At 46.6% G+C, this 25,451-nt stretch overlaps 2 protein-coding genes across 2 annotated transcripts in view; both read left to right on the top strand.

The window, feature by feature from the left end:
- The window catches only part of LOC142245622 (uncharacterized), a 66,334-nt gene extending 57,716 nt beyond the window's left edge, over positions 1 to 8,618 (top strand). The window contains exons 16-17 of the mRNA XM_075318486.1: positions 3,542 to 3,829; positions 8,252 to 8,618. Coding sequence (XP_075174601.1) covers positions 3,542 to 3,829; positions 8,252 to 8,343 — 380 coding nt within the window. The 3' untranslated portion in view covers positions 8,344 to 8,618. The remainder of the gene's footprint in view (positions 1 to 3,541; positions 3,830 to 8,251) is intronic.
- Positions 8,619 to 10,486: 1,868 nt separating this feature from the next.
- The window catches only part of LOC142246771 (uncharacterized), an 82,557-nt gene continuing 67,592 nt past the window's right edge, over positions 10,487 to 25,451 (top strand). Inside the window, exon 1 of the mRNA XM_075319822.1 lies at positions 10,487 to 10,577. Within this exon, the coding sequence (XP_075175937.1) occupies positions 10,487 to 10,577 (91 nt within the window). The remainder of the gene's footprint in view (positions 10,578 to 25,451) is intronic.

Raw genomic sequence — 25,451 nt, 5'->3', positions numbered from 1 at the left:
TGTTCAGATTAGAGGTTTACAGATGTGGGTAACCAAGTTCCTATCCGTACGTGGTCAGGATGTTACATGGTCACTTTTTAGCACCTTTTAATTGTTTTTAAATTGTTTGTATCAGGTTGAAATCACTTATATAAAGTATATCTTAGGCCCCCTTCACACGTCCGTGATACACGTGCGTGTTTGTTCCGTTTCCGTATATATTGGAGACACGGCCAAACGTGCACCAATGTTAATCTATGATTGTGGTCACACGTGCGTTATTTCATTATGTCCGTGTGTGCGTGTCCGTGATCCGTATGTGTTTGCGTTTGGCACGGATGCATGTCCGTTATCTGCACGGAGCACGCACACGTGGACACAATGAAAGTCTATGGGTATGTGCACACACGTTAGTAAACACGTATGCATCCACCTATAGTCCGTGTCCGTTTGGTGTTTTTATTTCTAGTGATGTCGGCCATTCTTTCTATTTCTGTGTATGTCGGTCAATCTCCCTGAGTCCGTCGGTCGGTCTCTCTGTCTCTCTGTCGGTCTCTCTGTCTGTCTGTCCCTCTCTCACAGTCTGTCGGTCAGTTTCCCCCCCTCTCTCATACTTACCGTTCCCCGATCACCAGCGCGGCTCTGCACGGCGTTCACACTGCTCCGGCGGCTTTTACTATTTTGAAAAAGCCGGCCGCTCATTAAACAATCTCGTATTCCCTGCTTTCCCCGCCCACCGGCGCCTATGATTGGTTGCAGTGAGACACGCCCCCACGCTGAGTGACAGGTGTCTCACTGCACCCAATCACAGCAGCCGGTGGGCGTGTCTATACTGTGCAGTAAAATAAATAAATAATTAAAAAAAAACGGCGTGCGGTCCCCCCCAATATTAATACCAGCCAGATAAAGCCATACGGCTGAAGGCTGGTATTCTCAGGATGGGGAGCTCCACGTTATGGGGAGCCCCCCAGCCTAACAATATCAGTCAGCAGCCGCCCAGAATTGCCGCATACATTAGATGCGACAGTTCTGGGACTGTACCCGGCTCTTCCCGATTTGCCCTGGTGCTTTTGCAAATCGAGGTAATAAGGAGTTAATGGCAGCCCATAGCTGCCACTAAATCCTAGATTAATCATGTCAGGCGTCTCCCCGAGATTCCTTTCATGATTAATCTGTAAGTTACAGTAAAAAAACACACACACCAGAAAAAATCCTTTATTAGAAATAAAAAACACAAACATATACCCTGGTTCAACAATTTAATCAGCCCGAAAAAGCCCTCCATGTCCGGCGTCATCCAGGATGGTCCAGCGTCGCTTCCAGCTCTGCTGCATGAAGGTGACCGGAGCAGCAGAAGACACCGCCGCTCCTGACACCTCCACGCAGCTAATGAAGGCAATAGCGCGATCAGCTGAGCTGTCACTGAGGTTACCCGCTGTCACTGGATCCAGCGTTGACAGCGGGTAACCTCAGTGACAGCTCAGCTGATCGCGCGTCTGTCTTCATTTGCCGCGTGGAGGTGTCAGGAGCGGCGGTGTCTTCTGCAGCTCCTGCCACCTCCATGTAGCAGAGCTGGAAGCGACGCTGGACCATCCTGGATGACACCGGACATGGAGGGCTTTTTCGGGCTGATTATATTGTTGAACCAGGGTATATGTTTGTGTTTTTTATTTCTAATAAAGTATTTTTTCTGGTGTGTGTGTTTTTTTACTGTAACTTACAGATTAATCATGAAAGGAATCTCGGGGAGACGCCTGACATGATTAATCTAGGATTTAGTGGCAGCTATGGGCTGCCATTAACTCCTTATTACCCCGATTTGCCAAAGCACCAGGGCAAATCAGGAAGAGCCGGGTACAGTCCCAGAATTGTCGCATCTAATGTATGCGGCAATTCTGGGCGGCTGCTGACTGATATTGTTAGGGTGGGGGGCTCCCCATAACGTGGAGCTCCCCATCCTGAGAATACCAGCCTTCAGCCATATGGCTTTATCTGGCTGGCATTAAAATTGGGGGGGACCGCACGCCGGTTTTTTTAATTATTTATTTATTTATTTTACTGCACAGTATAGACACGCCCACCGGCTGCTGTGATTGAGTGCAGTGAGACACCTGTCACTCAGTGTGGGGGCGTGTCTCACTGCAACCAATCATAGGCGCCGGTGGGCGGGGAAAGCAGGGAATACGAGATTGTTTAATGAGCGGCCGGCTTTTTCAAAATAGTAAAAGCCGCCGGAGCAGTGTGAATGCCGTGCAGCGCCGCGCCGGTGATCGGGGATCGGTGAGTATGAGAGAGGGGGGAAAACTTCAGTCACTCGGGGGATTAGCGGTCACCGGTGAATCCTTCACAGGTGACCGCTAATCAGCACTCGACACAGACAGAGCCGCGGTATGAGGATGAAGTCGGGTGAAGTTCACCCGAGTTCATTCTCATCGCGCAACTCTGTCGGGTGTCAGCCGACATTTATAAACGACATTGTGCATCACATACACGGACATTCCACGCGGACATTCCACGTACACATACACGTTAATTCCACACGCACACACGGACGTTCTACACACAAACACGGCTAGCATACGCAATTCACACAGATGCCACACGGACCATAAAAATGGACACAAAAACGGGACACGGACCCGAAAAACGGCCCGTAACACACGTGCGTGTTTCTCACGGACGTGTGAAGGGGGCCTTAAGGTGCTCCATTCTAGTGTGTAAGGTATGGAGTTAAATAGTGACCGGTAGCCGTCTTCACCCGTTTTCAGCTCCGCTCTGGCACCACATGACTGCAGCTGCAAACTGAAAAATCGCAGTGTTTCTTATGTGAAGCAGAAGTCACTTATTTAAATTTTCTCAACGCAAGTCTATGGGACACAGAGCGAGGCTCAATAGACTTGTTCTGAGTCCCATAGACTTGTTTTCAGAGAAGTCAGCAATCCAGAGGCTTATAAAACCTGTTACATTGAGCCATTGAAATGGGGCTGAAAACATATGAATGTGCACCTTGATGAATCGGCCCCCAAAGTGTCTACCAGTCAGGACTCCCAGTGATCAGCTGTAAACTGGAAAGGTCTACAGCCACCAAATAGGAAAAACTATGGCTTTTCACAACCCTTATTCAGATCAGTGGAGTTCATATCCCCTCTTATTCATAGTTTTGCCTAGCAGTATATATATTTTTTTATATGGAGAACGCGGGTGCGGCTGGTCAGATGACGGATGTTTCCTGTATAGAGACGCTTCCAGACCAGTAGAAGCATCTATATATGCGAAACGGCCGTCATCTGACCAGTCGCGCCCGTGTTCTCACTATCCTTGCCTGTCTTCATGTTTTAAAGGCCAGGTCTAAAAAGTGTTTTATGGAGTAAGTGCCGCTTTCTTCTTTTTTTCGTGTGAATCACAATTGTTTCTTTTTTCCCGCTCGGGGACTTGAAAGCAGATCACCACCTTTCTTCACTGGCTTCATATATCATGAGGAATATAGAGTATTCAGGCCTCCACCCATGATTTATGATAGTGCGAAGTCATCTCATTTTTCTACTTATTTCTCCATTTTCAGTGACCCCGGAGCTGAGGGAAGGACCATCAATAACCCCATGTGGCAATGGCGAGGTGCTCTGCTCTGTGAAGATAAGAAAGTTCTTTCCTAAAAAAATAAAAGTAACTTGGAAGAATAAAGAAAATAGTGTAATGCCATCAAAAACAATCCTTCTGGTGAATGAAGAAGAGGAGGAGGCGTATGACGCCATCAGTGAGTGTAGGATTCCTCAGACACAGCTTCCTCTGCGGGTGACATGGGAGCACGAGTCTATGGAAAAACCTGAGAGTGTCCAACTAAATGATACAGGTAAGAACCACCGGCAACAACACTGAACTCAGTGTCATATGGACCTAACGATTTCACTTCAATGGTAGAATCAGAGATATAATGGAAAATGGCCATAAATGAAATCACTGGGAATATGTAGAAAGCCGGTGATACCAGGGAGGGATAAAAGAGGATTCATTTATGGTTTAGATGGGGGCAGGGAGGGGAGCATCCTTACTTATGATGGGCAGAATATTCATTTAGTTATCATCAAAGGGTTTTCCAGGCATAAGCTATATATATTCTGTCACTCTCTATGACTTCAGATTGAAGAATTCCAATGCACCATGCACACTGTCAGCATCTCCCTCAATGACCAGATCAAGGGGGCGGTCACATGGCTGTCAGTATATGATTACCACACTGGTGGTCACGTGCCGACTAGATTCTCGGCCACTTTTTTCAATAATCTATTGAGAGAAGAAGGTGAGTGTTTAATCAACACATGACCACCCACTAAATCTGACAATTGAGGGGAATCCTGACAGTGTGCAGTGTGCAAACAGTTAGGATTCACCAATCTGCAGCCATATACAATGACTGCAGAAATTCAGCTAAAGCACAGAGAAACCCTTTGATTATAACTAAATGCATAAGGAGATAACAATAAGAAGACTACAATTTTCAATATATGACAAGTTAGAACAACCGACATACACGGAGAAATAATCCGTGCCATAAGTTGTACATGGATAACTCCATATACAGGGCATAGAATGCAAAAAGAAAGAAAAATCTGTACAACGGCAATTCACAAAGATCTGTATTGTACCTGAATTGTGGAGTGAGGATCCAGAAACCCCGACCTATAGTTTTCGATTTTAAGCCTTCTTCCGGGGGTGCCCTCATGTTCAAATAGAGCGCCCTTTTATACCGAAATATACCAATAGGATTACATTAGGGGGAACCAATCAGAGCAACCCTTATATTCGGTATTTATGGTGAGCTTTAAAAAATCTCTCTATTGGTGTTCAGGGGGGGTGTGTGTGCCTGATGACGTTTAAGTCACAATATGTTGCCTAGGAGACAGCCAAACAACACCTTCACCGCCATGGATGTGGGTGTCACAGAGTGGGGGAGTGTGCTAGAGCAAGCCCTGCGTGCTCATTCTAGATTGACCAGCAGTAACCAGTGGCCGGGGTGGCGCATGCGCGGATGTCCCGGGGGTCCAGCGTCACCGCGGGCGCATCCAGCCACCGTCATGGAGACAGCCCCTCCCACATAGGCAGTGGACGTCGCCAAGGCAACGGCATAAGTGACGCGCCCAGGGAGAAGCCAAGCCGCCTGGGCAAACATGCAGGTGCACAGGCAAACAGGAAACTGCTGGACATAGCACAGGGGAATGCATTATATTCCATGGGAGAATACACCACTGTATGCAAAAAGGGGTAACCATTACCGTATATAATTATTCTTATAATTATACAGGTTTTTCCCTCTGCTCTCTATACAGACACATCTGCAGGTTTTCCCTCTGCTCTCTATACAGACACATCTGCAGGTTTTCCCTCCGCTCTCTATACAGACACATCTGCAGGTTTTTCCCTCCACTCTCTATACAGACACATCTGCAAAATTTTCCCCTCCCTCTCTATATAGATACATCTGCAGGTTTTTCCCTCCGCTCTCTATATAGATACATCTGCAGGTTTTTCCCTCCGCTCTCTATACAGACACATCTGCAGGTTTTCCCTCCGCTCTCTATACAGACACATCTGCAGGTTTTTCCCTCCACTCTCTATACAGACACATCTGCAGGTTTTTCCCTCCGCTCTCTTTAAAGACACATCTGCAGGTTCTTCCCTCAGCTCACTATACAAACACATCTGCAGGTTTTTCCCTCCGCTCTCTATACAGACACATCTGCAGGTTTTTCCCTCCACTCTTTAAAGACACATCTACGGGTTTTTTCCTCCACTCTCTATACAGACACATCTGCAGGTTTTTCCCTTTGCTCTCTATACAGACACATCTGCAGGTTTTTCCCTCCGCTCTTTATACAGACAAATCTGCATGTTTTTGCCTCTGCTCAGTATCCTGTCCGATTTTTTTCTTGGACGGCAAACATTCATATATTACAATCATCTGTACGATCCCTAAGGAGGACCGTTCAGTAGAGTTTCTGTGGTAAACGTCTAGTTGGTTGAAGGGGAAATTCCTTCTTTATTACCGGGAATCATAACTTTAGACCTGAGGAGCACAAAAAAATAAAAACTGTTCCAGTATCTGTGATACAGCAGCTATAGGAGGGGTTACTCTGTTGGTGCCTGCCAATCACTTTCTCCATCCAACCCACCAGAACACATCAGCTCACAGTAGTGTATGTGTATGGAGGAGTCAGGAGGAATATTTGTCAGACAGTTGGGGGTATGCCCACCCCAGGTGTACCGGAGCCCCAACATGTCTCCTCTTCTCAGCTGCCTTCCTACTTGCTTCCAATCAAGACAGATATGTAGAAGTTGCAGGTAAATATGACATGAATGTAACATTTCAACCCAGCTATTCATAATGGCGCCTATTGTAGATATGTAAATGAGTGCCCGCGCCTCCAGCTCGTGTCACAACAAGATAATTTTGTGTACGGGGAATCTCTACAAACAGTATTTGGGGATTCCACAGCTTCACCAGAACCTTGAAGTATTCGACTGAGTGCATGCCAATTTTATCCTTCTCAAAGGAAAGGTTACCCCTCCCCACCCTCACCTCTCTCACGCTGTGGTAGACAAAGTCTTTCACTGGCATCTGTCAAGCCTGAGCGAGGGAAAGCTTGGTGGGTGGTGCAACACAGAGGGGAAAGCCAGGGCAAAGGTAAATAAAGACCCTGGCGATAGGGAGAGGCGAAAAGGGGTCTCCACCTCACACTCACCTATGACTGATCCCTGAGCTCCCTAACGTTCCTAGACAGGTCCTTCCCCATGCACCGTTAGATGTCTAAGCCCTCAATGACACTGACTTACCCTGACTAGTGAGTAGGTCAGCAAGACTCTAGTCTCACTACTACAATAAAACAACACAAGGAACTTAAAATCATGACTATCTTGAGAAGACTAGATCGTAGAGAGTCGGTATAAAACTAGCAGACATGCCTCATTTACCTATGTGTCAAATTTAGTGCAGATTCGTCCAGTTGTTCAGCTGAACATACATCAAACAACAATTATTTTTTTTTTGGTTGTGGGTGGAGTTTCACTGCTCAGCACAGCCCGGCATCGCTCCTGCTTGCAATGCTCTGTAGTGAAGGAGAGAGCAGAGAGATGCTGGGCTGTGAAACTCTACTCACAGCCTAGTCACTCAGGAAGACTGGGGCCGGGCTCTGTGATATCAGGTCAACTGGAAGTTGACATGACATCACCGGACATCAGAGGTCACGGAGCCCAGGGGGGGGTCACACGAAGGGGGTGAGTGGACTGCAATAGTGCCGCTCACAGGCACTATTGGCAACAAAAGGCATTTGAGAGAAACCTTGTTTCTCAACAAACTAACGATGTGCCTATGAAAACTAAGTAGTGAACCACCTCTTTAAAGTTTACTTTTGTGTCTGTTTTTTGGTGAATATTTCGAGAACTGGAAGTCTTAGAGAGCCGAAACCTGACCTAAAACCTGAGGAAGTCCCTGATTTACCTACGTGCCAAACTTTAGTGCAGATTGGTCAAGCCTTTTAGCCATGTATAAAGGCGGCGTTACACGAGACGATATATCGTTCGATCGCATGAGCGATCGCACCCGCCCCCGTCTTTTGTGCGTCACAGACAATTAGTTGCCCATGGCGCACAAAGTTGTTAACCCCCGTCACACGCACTTACCTCCCGGACGACGACGCTGTGTGCGGCGAACATCCTCTTCCTGATGGGGGAGGGACGTTCTGCGTCACAACGACGTCACAAAGCGGCCGGCCAATAGAAGCGGAGGGGCGGAGATGAGAGGGACGTAAACATCCCGCCCACCTCCTTCCTTCCTCATTGCCGGCGGGACGCAGGTAAGCTGTGTTTGTCGTTCCCGGGGTGTCACACGGAGTGATGTGTGCTGCCACGGGAACGATGAACAACCGGCGCGCAGAAGGAGGAACGACTTTATGAAAATGAACGACGTGTCAATGAGCAACGATAAGGTGAGTATTTTTGCTCGTTCACAGTCGCACGTAGCTGTCACACGCTACGATATCTTTAACGATGCTGGATGTGCGTCACTAACGACGTGACCCCAACGACATATTGCTAGATATATCGTAGCGTGTGACGGGGCCTTAAAGAACAAATATCAGACAATACAAATACATATATATATATATATATATATGATAAAGTATATGTTGCTGCTGTGCAGTAAAAGCAGTTGTTTCTTTTGGTTTAATAAGAAGATTTTTTATCGATACTCATTCTGTCCTTATATTACTCTTCACAGAAAACACATCACCCGGGGGAAACTCAGAATTGCAAGAAACCAGCAACCAAAATTCTATAACACCAGAAGACAATGAAAAGAAATTTCAGTGACTTACGCCATCATTTTGTGTGAGATTATGATGTGTATAAAAGTTGGCTCTCTGCCTCGTGTAAATGGAGGGGGCACTGTTATAATCCAATGTGTGTGACATTGTTACCAGTTATTACTGTATTGCTCGGCTGCCTGCAATTTTAGGGAACTGCGATTAATCATTCGGTTAAATTCTGAAATTGCTGAAAGTGTCCAAACACCACAATTCTTGTAATAAAGAAGATATAACACTAATTACGCTTTTGTGCTGTGCAAATAAAATATTAAAAATCCCCACCCACCATTCACCTGAGTACATCATCTATGTGCAGGAAGAAAGGTCAAAGGGAAGAAACTGAAAGGACCCCAATCAATTATTCTTAGGGCCTTGGCCTTTTCACCAGATCTCCAACACATATGGTTCTGACATATAATAGTGATGTGTAATAACGTTATTATTGAATGTCCCTTTAATTCCACATATGCTTGTGAAGAAACTACAATAATGATCATGATGAAATCTACATCATTTTTAATCAGGTACATTTTTGTTTTTGGCATCGATCTTTGGAATTTTTACCATTGAATTTAAGAAGCCTCCCATTCATTTTTTTCCCCTAAATCTGTGTGTATTTATCACGGGGCACAGACAGTGGTCCCCTGTGTTTCAAGTGTCAGGAGATCACAGCCCATGGCTACACACACACTTGCACTGATTGAATCTCCTTTACTTTCCAGATTTTCCTTAGGCCGGTGCTGCAAGTGTTAAAGCAGTTCTTTTGGTCTCTTTAGGCTTTTCATCCTTTTTTATCTCAGCTGATTTTTTTTACTTCCCTCTGCTGTAACTATTCACCTCTCAGCTTGGGTAGTTGCCAGTGATAGCTTACTATACCTTGGTCTTGGTGTGGAGTGAGCTGTGGACAAAGAACTTGTTTAAGGAGCCGTATGTGGAGACTACTGCTTGGAAGTTTGTTTGGTGTCTTCCTTATCTTTTATCTCTTTTTAGTTTGCTTCACTTATCCGTTGCCTTTACTTCCTCCTGTAGTTTGGTGTGTTTTGTACAATTGCTGTTTCTTTTACCCCTGTCTGTCTTATCTCCTTTGTGTCTTTATACCTACAGCGGGATTACTGTTCCCGCTACCCTGCGCACTAGTCAGGAAGGTGATAGGAACGTGATTGCCACACTGGGTTAAAGAACCCATCTAGGGAGATTAGGGAGATCAGGGTTGCTTAGGGTAAGTGTCCTTCCCTATCCTTCCCTAGAGGCAGTTCATCAGTTCCTTCCATCGCGTCTTGAGCCGAGCAGCCCCTTATTGGAGAGCGTCAACCAGGAGTTGCCTTGGAGTGGTAACTGGTACCTATCGTCAGCCAAGACCATCCTCACTATCAGAGGCTTTGGTAAATAATGGGTAGGCGCTTAGTTATATCCCTCTCAGGGTAAGCCTGGTTCTGGGAGCAGTGGGTCTATGCCCCTCTCCTCCATATTGTAGTGTGACAATATGCACTGTAATTTCAGTATGTTAATATACTCTACTATGGTTGTGTTCTCTTCTATCCAGCGTCGTTCTACCCCTTTTCTGCGTCACGTGACGGCGATTCACACTCTCCAGATCACACTGTGCTCTGATACAATGTATGTCTATGGAGTCTCAGAACAAGGCTCGTTCTGATATCTAAAAATCCATTAAATGGAAAAAATGAATGATAAAAATGTGCGTTACTTACTCAACACATTAACTTCTTGGAGTGTAAAGCCAACTCATAAAAACGTATTATTCACCCTCCAGAGACAATCAAATAGAGACAGGTTAATTTGTATTAAAGCGATGGTCCAGTAATAATAAATTATAGAAGTTAAATAGTGCGGGGTCCAACAGTGAATCGCAGACTTTTTATCTCCCAACAGGAAACTTTTATCCCCATTACAAAATGAATCAGCTGCTCCATTTATTCTCTATGGGGCTGTTGGGAAAAAAAACTAGTACAGAATGAATGGAGACGCCGTCAAGAACTTACAAAATCACTATGCTATTACACACCATCAATGATAAAAGTGGAAAAGTAAATATATTCAAACTATGATATTTATTTCTTCACTTTAAGAGAACTTGTCACATTGATAATAATTTTTACCTGCAGATATAGGGGTAATCTAATGTAGACATGGCTGTAGAAAAAGATGTGGACCTCACGTCTAAAACTACATCCAAAAAATACACTGATCTATGTTTAAGCAAAATTTACAAGAATGAACGTAAGACTGTACGAAATCAGCGGACACATCATGGCGAACCTCTCAGTGGGTTCCTAATCTCATAGATGGGACGCCATGGGCCGAGCACCGGCAAAGCGACAGCGCACCTGCAGGGGGAGTGTTACAGGGCGATCTCCCAATATTAATTATTATTGTCCGCTTTCACTAAAAATAATTAATATTCAACTTAAAAGACGATTAACGCTATCTATTCCTATGCTAAATAAATATATAGGTTACCAGCGAATAACTGAGACAAAACCAAGTTTTAATTATTATTATTATAGGTCCATTGCAGTAAACAATATTATTATACATACCCACAAAGTCTACAGTAATATAATCTATTTAATACCACACTAATAGAACTATAATACTAATACGCAATAAAACTTACAATTATCTATTATTATTATTATTATTTATTATTATAGCACCATTTATTCCATGGCGCTTTACATGTGAAAGGGCTGTACATAATAGGGTCAAGTACAATAATCACAGACAGGTACAGGAGGAGAGAGGACCCTGCCCACGAGGGCTCACAGTCTACAAGGAATGGGAGAGGATACAGGAGGTGAGGACAGAGCTGATTGTGCGGCGCTATATCAGACTGAGGGTTACGGAAGGTTGTAGGCTTGTCGGAAGAGGTGGGTGTTCAGGTCCTTTTGAAGCTTGTCAAGGTAGGTGAGAGTCTGATATGGTGAGGCAGAGCGTTCCAGAGTATGGGGGAGGCACGGGAGAAATCTTGAATGCGATGGTGGGAAGAGGAGATGAGAGGAGAGTAGAGAAGATCTTGTGAGGATCGAAGGTTATGTGCAGGTAATTACCAGGAGACTAGGTCAGAGATGTGGGGAGGAGACAGGTTGTGGATTAGCATTTTGAACTGGAGTCGTTGGGCAATGGGAAGCCAGTGAAGGGATTGGTAGATAGGAGAGTCTGGGAAATAGAGAGGAGACAGGTGGATTAGTCGGGCAACATAGTTTAGAATAGATTGTAGGGGTGCGAGACTGTTAGAAGGGAGGCCACAGAGCAGAAGGTTGCAATAGTCCAGGTGGGAGATAATAAGGGCAAGCACTGGGATTTTGCAGCTTCTTGGGAAAGGAATATACGAATCCGGGAAATATTTTTGAGTTGGAGGCGGCAGAAGGTGAAGAGGGCTTGGATGTGTGGCTTGAAAGAGAGATCAGAGTCTAGAGTTACTTCCAGGCAACGAGCATGTGGGACTGGGGAAAGTGAGCAGCCATTGATATAGATGAATAGGTCGGCTGAGGGTGTTGAGTGAGGAGGAAAGACAATGAATTCTGTTTTGTCCATGTTCAGTGTTATTATCCACTCACATTACCTAAACACATACACACACACAATAATTAACGCCCACCCATCTTTCACTCATTATTCTCATGGATAATAAGGGGTTAATATGAGTACAGATGGCATAGATTCCGGCAGTAGCAAGGGTTAATATAGCAGGGGAAGGATACTTAGCACAGTAGGTCCTGGACTGCTTGCTGGGAGGCTGCAGGCTGAGGGTCAATGAACTGAATCACTGAAGGAGCTGCTGATGGTGAGGTGGGCCAATGGTGGATGATGAGGCTGCGTGGTGGGAGAAGAGTACAGGGCAGTGACAAGAGAGGATAGACAGAACTGGGCTGATGACAGGGAGAGGACAGGGCAGTGACGAGAGGATAGAGAGGACCTGACTGATGACAGGGAGAGGACAGGGCAGTGACAAGAGAGGATAGAGAGGATCTGGCTGATGATAGGGAGAGGACAGGGCAGTGACAAGAGAGGATAGAGAGGACCTGGCTGATGATAGGGAGAGGACAGGGCAGTGACAAGAGAGGATAGAGAGGATCGGGCTGATGATAGGGAGAGGACAAGGCAGCGACAAGAGAGGAAAAACAGGACCGGGCTGATGATAGGGATAGGACAGGGCAATGACAAGAGAGGATAGAGAGGGCCTGGCTGATAATAGGGAGAGGACAGGGCAATGACTAGAGAGGACCTGGCTGATAATAGGGAGAGGACAGGGCAGTGACAGAGGAAAAACAGGACCGGGCTAATGACAGGGAGAGGACAGGGCAGTAACAAGAGAGGATAGAGAGTACCAGGCTGACGATAGGGGGAGGACAGGACAGTGACAAGAGAGGATAGAGAGGATCGGGCTGATGACAGAGAGAGGACAAGGCAGTGGCAAGAGAAGATAGAGAGGACTGTGCTGATGACAGGGAGAGGACAATTGTTAATAATAAAAGGTAGGAATTGGCCCTTTCCAGGGGATTCTTAGAGTGCAGTCGATAATTCCACAGGAAAATCTGTCAGGCCCACAGAAACCCCACTGTCAATATGAAATTCCCGACGCGTTTCCCCCCTCCTTCAGGGTTCCTCAGGGGTAAGGGGACTATAAAAGTCCCACAAGAGGGGCCACCTGTATAGGGTCCTCCTCAGGTGCATACCATGTGCCTAGAATATTGATACATATAATCCTCGTGAGGCATAAGGCATGATACAGTTTCCCTGCTGGATTGTGCAGTCACGCTAAGTATCCCCTAGAAAGTGCCAATTAATTCCTACCTGTTATTATTAACAATTTTTTAAATGACTGTTCCTAAGGTGGGTTAAATTACCAATTTGCTATTTTTTGGCCTGAGAATTATTTTACATGGATACTAAACTGATTGCTGATCCACAGCCATAGATCCCCAAATACTTTTAGGGTTACTTTTGTCCTACCACGATCCATCACACGATTGGGATTCCTGATCAGGTTTTGTGGTTAGGAATTGTATAGTATCCATACGAAGGCATTAGTGGCAGATATAATATGTGTGTATTCTTAGCCCTGTGTGTGTTGATATGTCTGTTTTTTATATTTGCACTATGTGAGGTTTTGTGGAGGGTATACAGATAGTGGCAGAATAGGAAGTAACAGGGACAGCCGCTGAGGAATGGGGCGCCGTAAAAATTGGGGTGGATATACCTCGTTGTCAGGCAATGGATATGTCTAGGGTAAGGTCCTTGTACTTCTAGCTATTTTGTACTAGCTATGCCCTGATCTTTAAGGGTCATCAGTCTCTGTTACCCCTATCGCTTTATGCCCCCTGTGTGGACTACACGCACCACTGTTTTTCATGTTTGTCTGGTATGTTTGCTTGGGATTTTAGCTTCATACAATATGAGTATGAGTATGGTCTAGTTGTTTTTTTAATGGTATATGAGTTTGCCTTTTTTAGCATTTTTTTTTGTGCTTTTAGTATTATTCATGCTTTTTAATGTCTGAATTCTATCACTAAAATGTTGTATCTACACAGTCCCTTATTCACACAAATGCAGATATACACACTATATTTATGTTATATACTGTATATGTCTGCTTTTTCTACACACTGTATACACAAAGAAATAAAGTTTAATGTCTGACAAAAAACTCCATGAAGATGAGGAGACCCAGCCACCATCACAGGACAACAGGGAGGGATCATCAGCAACAGGGCAGTGGGGGGGTGGGGGCAGGAGAGTGCAGCTGTGGGGCAGGGGGCAGGAGAGTGCAGCTGTGGGGCAGGGGTCAGGAGAGTGCAGCTGTGAGAGGCAAATAGGAGGATAGAAGAGGGTAGTAGGGCTATATACATCAATCAGGGAGCTCCAGTACTCACTTCAGGTCACATTGCGTCCTCTGGAGCTCCCCCCTCCTGCTAGTGCCGACTACAGAGTGATGACAGTGCAGGAGGGAGGGATACAATCTCCTCAGAAGTTTCTTGTATTTCTGCAGCACTTGGTCCATGCTGTTGGGCGGGGCTTACTGCCTGTGGACGGGGCTTACTGCGGGTGGATGGGGCTTACTGCCGGTGGGCGGGGCTTAGTGCCGGGGGACGGCGCTTACTGCTATAACTCACGAGCAGTGAGTGCAGTGCAGTGGATGGCTGTGATGAGGAGGCAATGATCAGCTTTTCTCCCCTCATCTGATAGACAGGAGGGGCAGAGTTGTATGCTGGAGGAGAGACTGTCAGAGCCAGGGCGCAGCGGGGGACCCACCGATTTCCAGGTGGGCTGGAGAATAGTGAAATTGTTCTCTTTAATAGCAGCAGACAATTGCCCAGCAGATGCACAAAGCCGGTGATCATTGTGCTGCTAATACTGTTCTACCCGTCCATAAGCCCGCCCACCTCACAGCATTTACTTTAGTGGAAAGAGGTGGGCAGGATTATGGGCGGAGAGAGCAGTGCATATGCATTTTGTTAAGTAGCCGGGACATGTGTTATCCCCAGAGCTATATAGGCAACCGTTATTCATAATTTAATGACACTTAGGGCAGCTTTGCACGTTGCGACATCGCACGTGCGATGTCGGTGGGGTCAAATCGAAAGTGACGCACATCCGGCGTCACTTTCGACATCGTAGTGTGTAAATGCTAGATGATACGATGAACGAGCGCAAAAGCGTCGTTATCGTATCATCGGTGCATTCTCCGACATTTCCATAATGCCGGTGCTGCGACAGGTACGATGCAGTTCCTCGTTCCTGCGGCAGCACACATCGCTGGGTATGAAGCCGCAGGAGCGAGGAACATCTCCTACCTGCCGCCGGCGGCTATACGGAAGGAAGGAGGTGGGCGGGATGTTTACATCCTGCTCATCTCCACCCCTCCGCCGCTATTGGCCGCCTGCCGTGTGACGTCGCTGTGACGCCGCACGACCCGCCCCCTTAGGAAGGAGGTGGGTCGCCGGCCAGAGCGACGGTCGCAGGACAGGTGAGTGCATGTGAAGCTGGCATAGCGATAATTTTCGCTACACCAGCTATCACAAGATATCGTACCTGCGACAGGGGCGGGGACTATCGCGTGCGACATCGCAGCATCGGCTTGCGATGTCACAACGCGCAAAGCCCGCCTTTCTGTCATGACATGATTATAGTTCATATTAATCACACTTATTATAAAGAGCACTGAGATTCACCCATTTTTCTTTTCACCGCTATGATGTAAAATTATTATTATATTTTTTTTCCACTTTAATAAACAAAAAATATATTGAAAGTAAATATAAAATAAGCAAAAAAATGTTTTTCCATTTGAAATAACTTTATTCATTTGATTTCTATTTTTATTGTCTTTATTTTTAGACAGTTTATTGAAAAAGGTGTTTGACGTTAGCCGAAATGTTTCTTGTACAACTGTCAATTCTCGATGATCAAAGAATCTTTTTGCTGTGAATGTGACACCCTGGCAAAACCAGGTAGTCACAGATAGGCTCCTACACAACACCTTTCCCCCCATCTAGGCAACACACAGCCGACCTGAAACCCTAGTCACCCCCCTTTAGGGAAAAACAGGCACACCAGTGGGCGGGACCAGGCGGTTAGGGAAAGCCCACCTAGGGGTCTAGACAGCCTGGGGCGGGAAAAACAGCAGATCAGTTGTAGAGTTGATGTTGAGAGGAGTGTGGGCTGGAGCTAAGTGTAGCTCCAGCAGAGGAGGTTCAAGTTGAACGGTGCCAGAGTCGGAGCTCTGGTACCTTGGCTAGGTGGCAGATGGTGGTCTCCGTCAGCAGGAGACGGGAAGACGGCTCGGCAGATCCGAGAAGCACCGGAGAAGGGTTGGAGCCCACCGGTACCGACACCGGAGACCCGGCCGTAAACCGTGCACACAGGGGGTACTCGGACCCTGAAGCTAGGACCGAAGACAAAGGCTCAGCTAATTAACCGATTGAGGGCAGGATTATAGGTCCTGTCCCATCCTAAGTCCCTAAAAGTAGACAACCACCCAACGAGAGGGAAAGGGCCACCGCCATGGCCTGTAGATCCCACGGGTCAGCGTCGGATGGGCACGGCTCCTCAGGCCACATCCAGCCGGGAGCGGACTCCCGTGTTCACACTGGGAAGTCCAAACACACAACAACACAAGTGCAGAGGAAAGGATGGCGACCACCAGCCCGGGTGGGGAACCAGAGACAAACCGGTCGCGGCGGCCGGCCACCAACACCTTGGTTTACTAAAAGACTCGTGTGGTTTCTTCCAAAGTGAGTAAACAACTCTCCCCCGGTCCATCTGGGCTTGCAAGCCTTTGCCAACGCCATACCCTGCACAGAGACACTGGCCCCCGGGGCAACCACCCTTACCCACGGAAGGGTTAACATCCAGCTGCTAGTACATCTCCCCCAGGTGTTCCCTACAACAGCCGCGGTGGTGTCCCACTTCACCACACACCGTGGGTGGCGTCACAAACATTTCATAAACAATCCCGTACAAATACGTCCCCCTTTTTATTCGGAGTGTCTGCGCGATCCCCGAGTCCGGGCGACCCCTCGAGGCATACTGTAGGCCTCGGATCCGAGCAGCACCGGCTGCTGGCACGGGGGCGGCACATGAATAAAGTGACATATATCTTTCAAACAAAGAATCTTGTTTTTTCCTTTTTGAGTGCCGACATTTGAGAGACTGTTTGATCCATATCTATTTTTGTCTTCTGAGCACAAACTAACGATGTAGCTTGGCCTCTTCTATTTTGATTATCCCCAGAGCTGGTTGCTGCATCCTATGAAAACGTACTGCCACAGTTTGCAGAAAATACCTGAGGAGTCAACAGGGAAGATATAAGAGTTGTAGTAATTCCATGAAAAGTAACAGAAGACTGAATAGCAAGCTGCAATCCCTCCTGATCTGATTCATTAGACTGAATGAATCCCATGATTAAATGGAGCTGGGAAGTATTATAGGGATGCCTTAAAATAAGACGGCCTTCGCAGCACCCTAGGACACTGAAATCTCTGGCAAATGGCGCACTGCTGCAGGGGGACGGAGAGACTGTGAAGGGGACGTGGCCTTGATGGCTTTTCTGTTCCTCTATCCTCTTATTATTATTTATTATTATAGCGCCATTTATTCCATGGAGCTTTACAAGTGAAAGAGGGTATACGTACAACAATCAATAACAGTACAAAACAGACTGGTATAGGAGGAGAGAGAACCCTGCCCGCGAGGGCTCACAGTCTACAGAGAATGGGTGATGGTACAATAGGTGAGGACAGAGCTGGTTGCGCGGTGGTGTACTGGACTGAGGGTTATTGTAGGTTGTAGGCTTGTTGGAAGAGATGGGTCTTGAGGTTCCTCTTGAAGCTTTTCACGGTGGGGGAGAGTCTGATATGCTGAGGTAGAGCGTTCCAGAGTATGGGGGAGGCACGGGAGAAATCTTGTACACGATTGTGGGAAGAGGAGAAAAGCAAAGAGTAGAGAAGGAGACCTTGTGAGGATCTGAGGTTGCGTGCAGGTAGGTACCGGGAGACTAGGTCACAGATGTAAGGAGGAGACAGGTTGTGGATGGCTTTGTATGTCATGGTTAATGTTTTGAACTGGAGTCGTTGGGCGATGGGAAGCCAGTGAAGGGATTGGCAGAGTGGCGAGGCTGGGGAATAGCGAGGGGAGAGGTGGATTAAGCGGGCCGCAGAGTTTAGGATAGATTGGAAGGGTGCAAGGGAGTTGGAAGGGAGGCCAGAGAGCAGGAGGTTGCAGTAGTCGAGGCGGGAGATGATGAGGGCATGCACTAATGTTTTTGCTATTTCTTGGTTAAGGAAAGCACGGATGCAGGAGATATTTTTGAGTTGTAGTCTGCATGAGGTGAAGAGGGCTTGGATGTGTGACTTGAAGGATAGAGCAGAGTCGAGGGTTCCTCCAAGGCAACGAGCTTGTGAGACTGGGGAGAGTGAGCAACCATCAAGTTTGATGTAAAGGCTTGTTTGAGGAGATGAGTGAGGAGGAGGAAAGACAATGAACTCTGTTTTGTCCATGTTAAGCTTTAGGAATTGCACAGAGAAGGATGAAATAGCAGACAGACATTGTGGAATCTTGGTTAGTAGAGAGGTAATGTCAGGTCCAGAAAGGTAGATCTGTGTGTCATCGGCATAGAGATGATACTGAAAGCCGTGGGACTCTATGAGCTGTCCCGGGCCAAAGGTGTAGATGGAGAACAGCAGGGGTCCAAAAACTGAGCCTTGGGGGACACCGACAGATAGGGGGCGAGATGAGGAAGTGGTGTGAGAATGGTAGACGCTGAAAGTTCGGTCGGTTAGGTATGAGGAGATCTAAGATAGGGCCAAGTCTGTGATGCCCAGAGATGAGAGAATCTGTAGTAGGAGGGAATGATCTACTGTGGCAAAGGCAGAGGACAGGTCCAGGAGGAGGAGGATAGAGTAAAGTCGCTTGGCTTTGGCGGTTAGTAGATCATTGGTGACTTTGGTTAGGGCAGTTTCAGTATGATGAGTGATGTGGTCGGAAGCCAGATTGTAGTTGGTCAAAGAGGGAGCAGGAGGAGAGGTATGAGGACAATTCAAGATGGACATGCTGTTCCAGTAGTTTTGAGGCATAGGGGAGAAGGGATATGGGGTGATAGTTTGACACAGAGGATGGGTCAAGGGAGGGCTTTTGAGGATGGGTGTAATGGAGACATGTTTAAAGCATGAGGGGAATATGTACCGCCCCGCGGGCTCGGCCGGCTGCCGAGCTGCTCGGATCCGTGCTCGTCGGTGGGTGGCTCGAGCTCTCCACGGACCCAGGGGTCATGTCGCTTTGAAAGGGGGTTGGCGCTACACGCAGGGACTTCGGTGGGGAGTTCCACGGCCGGGGCCGCGGTAGTTTGTAGGGGATTTAAGTTCGTGACACCACCCAAAGTTTGTGGTGAATGGATGGACACCACCGCTGCCGTGCCTCCCAGGGACGGTGTTGCGCAGCTTGGTGTTGACCCCCTCCGTGGGTAGGGGAGTGATGGTCCCGGGGGCCCGAGGGAGGTGCTGAGGCGGGGGAGCGGGTACGTGCTGGGGGGTGTCGGTGCGGTGCGGCGCGGTGCACGGCCTGAAGGCACTGTTGTACTTACTATCATGAAACCCGCTGGAGTCTCTGGTAAACCAAAGAAGATGGTGAACGGTGCCCACAGCCGGCTGCAGTTTTCTGCCCTTATTAGGTTCATGGTTTCTGCCTTTCTTCTGAACCTCACTTGTGTAATCTGTATTGACTCCTATGCCTGAGCAACGGTAGTCCACTACCCGGCTGGTTTGTGCCAGGCGAGCCCTCCTTGCCCGCAGACGCTGGCCCCTTGGGTCTCTATGCCTGAGCGGTGGCGTTACCCTGTCTGGTTGGGCTGTTGTGTTCTCACGGGTCTTAGGTGGGATAGGTCCTTAAGTCCAGTCCTCAATAATCAGTTGATTTGACTCAGCTCTGTTGGTTCTGGGCCTCGTACTGGGTCTGAGTACACCTCCTGATGCTCCGGTTTCCAATCGGTTCCCCGGTTTGGTAACGGCGGGCCCCCGCCCGACCCCAGTCCCTACAGTTCCACCAGCTGTAATCCCAGCTCCTGCAGGCGGCCACCACCATCTGCCTCCTTGCCAGAGGTGACTGGGCTCCGACCCAGACACCTGAATAGACTTTTGGCAGGCCTGGTCACAGGTCTGCCCTTGAGCTTGACTTCTCTCCTCCACTGTCAAAACCAATCTACCTAGAACTCTTGTTTTTCCCGCCTCCAGGCCTGTGAACTCCTCGGTGGGTGGAGCCAACTGCCTGGCTCCACCCCCTGGTGTGGACATCAAACCTGGAGGGAGGTGACAAGGATTTTGTAGTTTGGCTGCTGTCACCTTTTTTAGGGAGGGTGTGTGTGTGTGTGGGACTACCTGGGACGACCTGACTAGTCCAGGGCATCACAAATACACCACTTGTTAGTGATAGGTTGAAGAGATGGGTTAGGGCTGGGATCAGGACTGCGGTGATGTTGGGGATGAGGTGCGATGGGAGCGGGTCCAGTGCACAGGTGGTTAGATGTGATCTTGAGAGTAGAGTGTTTCATTGTTTTCTGTCATGGTGGAGAAGCTGGATTTGGAGGAAGAGGGCTGAGTAGCTATGATGATGTCAATCTTAGATCAAGAACTGAATAAAGGTGGAACAATTTCTGCGCTGCTGTAGGAATGACACAAATCCAAAAATACTGAAGTGTAGGTGGTTTTATTCTACGCGTTTCGACGTGTGTCCTCACTTCTTCATCAGGAAAATTCATCGATTAACAAGCAATGACAGTAATGCGAGTTATAAAGCACTAGGTTTTCAAAAAAATGTCTCCAAAACACACACGACAGTGAGTCAGAGTTTAGGAGTAAAGGGCAGGTGAGAAGTGGCGCTAGTATGTTCATTGCCAGAAAAATATATAAAAATACTTTTATACTTTATTAGGTAAAAAGAAAGAAAGATAAGTGGATCATAAAGAAAAACACAAAAAAATACAAAAATGAAACAAAAAAGAAGCAAAAATGAGGAACAAAAAAAAAAAAGATGACACATGACACCAAGAGGGAAAATGGCTAAATGGACAAAATTTGTCCATTTTAACATAAGAGTGTTTTCACTTTTGTTGGCAATGGGTTAGGCGGGCTTTGCACGTTGCGACATCGCAAGCCGATGCTGCGATGTCGCACGCGATAGTCCCCGACCCCGTCGCAGGTACAATATCTTGTGATAGCTGGCGTAGCGAAAATTATCGCTACGCCAGCTTCATATGCACTCACCTGCCCTGCGACCGTCGCTCTGGCCGACGACCCGCCTCCTTCCTAAGGGGGCGGATCGTGCGGCGTCATAGCGACGTTACACGGCAGGCGGCCAATAGCGGCGGAGGGGCGGAGATGAGCAGGATGTAAACATCCTGCCCACCTCCTTCCTTCCGTATAGCCGCCGGCAGCAGGTAAGGTGATGTTCCTCGCTCCTGCGGCTTTACACACAGCGATGTGTGCTGCCGCAGGAACGAGGAACAACATCGTACCTGTTGCGGCACCGGCATTATGGAAATGTCGGAGAATACACCGATGATACGATAACGACGCTTTTGCACTCGTCGTATCATCTAGGATTTACACACTACGATGTCGAAAGTGACGCCGGATGTGCGTCACTTTCGATTTGACCCCACCGACATCGCAGGTGCGATGTTGCAACCTGCAAAGCCACCCTTAGACATTAATGGATGTGTGTTGAGTTATTTAGAGGACACCAAATATACACTGTTATTCAAGCTGCAAACTGACTACTGTATATTGTATCAAAGATCTTTAGTGTTGTCCAGTGAAAAGATATAAAATAGTTACAAAAAGGGGTGTACTCACTTTTGGGGTGTAACATATATGTATATATACAGTACAGACCAAAAGTTTGGACACACCTTCTCATCTCTAGAACAACTGTTAAGAGGAGACTTTGTGCAGCAGGCCTTCATGGTAAAATAGTGGCTAGGAAACCACTGCTAAGGACAGGCAACGAGCAGAAGAGACTTGTTTGGGCTAAAGAAAACAAGGAATGGACATTAGACCAGTGGAAATCTGTGCTTTGCTCTGATGAGTCCAAATTTGATATCTTTGGATCCAACCACCATGTCTTTGTAGAAAAGGTGAACGGATGGACTCTACATGGCTGGTTCCCACCGTGAAGCATGGAGGAGGAGGTGTGATGGTGTGGGGGTGCTTTGCTAGTGACACTGTTGGGGATTTATTCAAAATTGAAGGCATACTGAACCAGCATGGCTACCACAGCATCTTCCAGCGGCGTGCGATTCCATCCGGTTTGCGTTTAGTTGGACCATCATTTATTTTTCAACAGGACAATGTCCCCAAACACACCTCCAGGCTGTTTAAGGGCTATTTGACTAAGATAAGAAGGAGAGTGATGGGGTGCTACGCCAGGTTACCTGGTCTCCACAGTCACCAAACCTGAACCCAATCGAGATGGTTTGGGGTGAGCTGGACCGCAGAGTGAAGGCAAAAGGGCCAACAAGTACTAACCATCTCTGGGAACTCCTTCAAGACTGTTGGAAAACCATTTCCGGTGACTACCTCTTGAAGCTCATCAAGAGAATGCCAAGAGTGTGCAAAGCAGTAATCAAAGCAAAAGGTGGCGACTTTGAAGAACCTAGAATATAAGACATATTTTCAGTTGTTTCACACTTTTTTAAGTATTTAATTCCACATGTTCTAATTCATAGTTTTGATGCATTCAATGTGAATCTACAATTTTTAGAGTCCTGAAAATAAAGAAAACTCTTTGAATGAGAAGGTGTGTCCAAACTTTTAGTCTATACTGTGTTTTTATATATATATATATATATATATATATATATATATATATATATATATATATATATATATATATATATAAATATACACATACACACAGGTGAAGTAAGTATTGAACATGGCACCAGTTTTCTTGTCACCAGAGGTCTCAAACACTCAAGCTGTTTTTTGCGGCCCGCAGGCACGTACCCCCTTGACGACCGCAGGAGGTGCAGGGGCCATACCCATCACTGCTCACTGTTTTATTTAAGATGAAAGTCTTACCAGAGCTGCGCAGAGTTAAGCTATTCCAATGGCAGCCGCTGGCCAATCAGAGGCAAGCAGCTGATGCGTGTCACGTCACCTGCTTGTATCTGATTGGATTGCCATTCGAATAGTGCAGAGAGAGCTTGACCGGGTGGTGGCAAAACACTCATCTGAATTTCAGATGGAGAGCTGACAGCGGCCGCGATCGTCAAGGGGCGGGGGCTCGAGACTGCGGGCCGCGAGAATCAGAGAACCAAGGGAACTGAGGACAGGTGAGAAGAATGTGTGTGTGTGTGTGTGTGTGTATGTGTATGTGTGTTTGTGTAGAATGGTACAATAGGGGACCAGGACGGGACATTGCTAGTGAATATGTGTGTGCTGTGTGTAGAATGGCACAATAGGAGACCAGGATGGGACATTGCTAGTGTGTGTGTGTGTGTGTGTGTGTGTAGAAAAGCACAATAGGGGACCAGGATGAGACAAGGGTACAAGAAGAGGATTAGTAACCTATCTGGGCCTGCATGGGCAGGGCACATTAGTAAAAGAGGTCAAGGATGGGCACATTACTGCAGGATAGGGATAAAGGTGGGGCACATTCGCAAAAGGTGGACAAGGTAGTGCACATTACTACAGGGTGGGGCACATTACTATAGGATGGGGACAAGGATGGGGCACATTATTTAAAGGGGACAAGGCTGGGGCACGTTACTACAGGATGGGGACAAGGAAATGGCACATTTGTAAAAGTGGCACAGATGGGCACATTACTACATGATGGGTACGAGGATGGGTACATTACTACAGAATGGGGACCAGGATGGGATCATTACTTCAAGAAGGGGAACAGGATGGGGACATTACTAAAAGATGTTGGCCAAAATTACTATGTGGTGCTAAACAGAAAACAAAAAAATAAAGCATGATTTTTTCTTTACCATCATTCTCTCTCTCTCTCTGTATGCATATATATATATATATATATATATATAGTTAAACAAAAAAGTGCATGTTTGTTACAATAAACAAGCAAAAAAATGTTCAAAAACAGTGATCCATAGGTGTAGAGAAAAAATAATATGACACCAATAAATATGTCACTTTGTCCTGCAATCAATGCGGCCACTCAAGTTATTTTTTTTCTATGTGCGGCCCATGCACCCAGTTGAGTTTGAGACCCCTCCTGTATATCTGTGGTCTTTACAGGATAACAGGAGGCTGCAGACGCAGAACTGAAAGTAAAAGTTGATATAGACTTTACATCTCACAGAAAGATGGAAACGTCGCCTGTTGTTCTCCTTCTTCTCCTGCAGACAGGTACGTGTGGGGTTTATTTTAGTGGCAGAAATGATCTTCAATGCTGGAGAGTAGAAGGGGTTAATGCCGTGCTGTCGCCAAAAAGGATGGAAAAATTGTTGATTTAGTAATAAATATTTTATTCCATAGGTCAACGCGTTTCAAGGTTCAAGACCTCTTCTTCAGATCAAAAATGAAGAAAAATCAACAATACATCATTTTATTGTTGATTTTTCTTCATTTTTGGTCCTGAAGAAGTCTTGAACCTTGAAATATGGAATAAAATATTTATTACTAAATCAACAATTTTTTTCCATCCTCTGTGGCGATAGCGTGGCATTAACCCCTTCTACTCTTCAGCATTGAAGATTCATTCACGTGGGGCTGTGGCAGTCGCCATTATCTGTGTGCTATCTTTGGTGGTTGTGACCCTCACAACCGGACTAGGTGAGTGTACATCGCTTTTACTATCTGGTAAGACCCTATTTGCGCTCTCTTTCCTCTGCTTTTAACAGTGGCAGAAATTAGTAAGACAATCAATATTTAATTGTACAGACGGCAGATCTGGTGCTGGAGAGGAGGTGGTAGAGCAGTCACATCTTTACATGGCAGCTTCTTAGGAGAAAAGACAAAGGGACAAGGAGAGAAATATACAAGAATTTCCTCATGGATGTATTACAGGTAGTGAGAGGTGTCATATGAGGAGACATTATAGCGAGGATGAGCAGGACGTAGCTTTGTTTTTGCAAAAACTGTGATACAGTGGGTACGGAAAATATTCAGACCCCTTTAATTTTTCACTCTTTGTTTAATTGCAGCCATTTGGTAAGTCTGAATACTTGCCGTACCCACTGTAGATCCCCCATCATCCATCTACTCACTGTATTATCCCTGTGTGCAGATTGAAAGAGGTTTTGCTCCAGACATAAAGAGTGGAGTAGCGTTACTTTCTGTTTCTGATAAAAAGCAATCAATTCCCTGAACTGCAAAAATTTCCCTTAACCCCTAACTGCTCATCGCCTGCCCAATACAATCCCAACAGTGAAACATGGTGGTGGCAGCATCATGCTATGGGGGCAGGGACAGGACGACTGGTTGCAGTTGAAGGAAAGATGAATGTGGCCAAGTACAGAGATTCTGGAAGAAAACCTCTTCCAGATGCTCTGGACCTCAGACTTGGCTGAAGGTTCACCTTCCAATAAGACAATGACCCTAAGCAGACAGCTAAAATAACAAAGGAGTG

Source organism: Anomaloglossus baeobatrachus, chromosome 7 (assembly GCF_048569485.1).
Source record: "Anomaloglossus baeobatrachus isolate aAnoBae1 chromosome 7, aAnoBae1.hap1, whole genome shotgun sequence".
In the NCBI taxonomy this organism is placed as follows: Eukaryota; Metazoa; Chordata; class Amphibia; order Anura; family Aromobatidae; genus Anomaloglossus; species Anomaloglossus baeobatrachus.
This window is presented reverse-complemented; position numbering and strand designations above follow the sequence as displayed.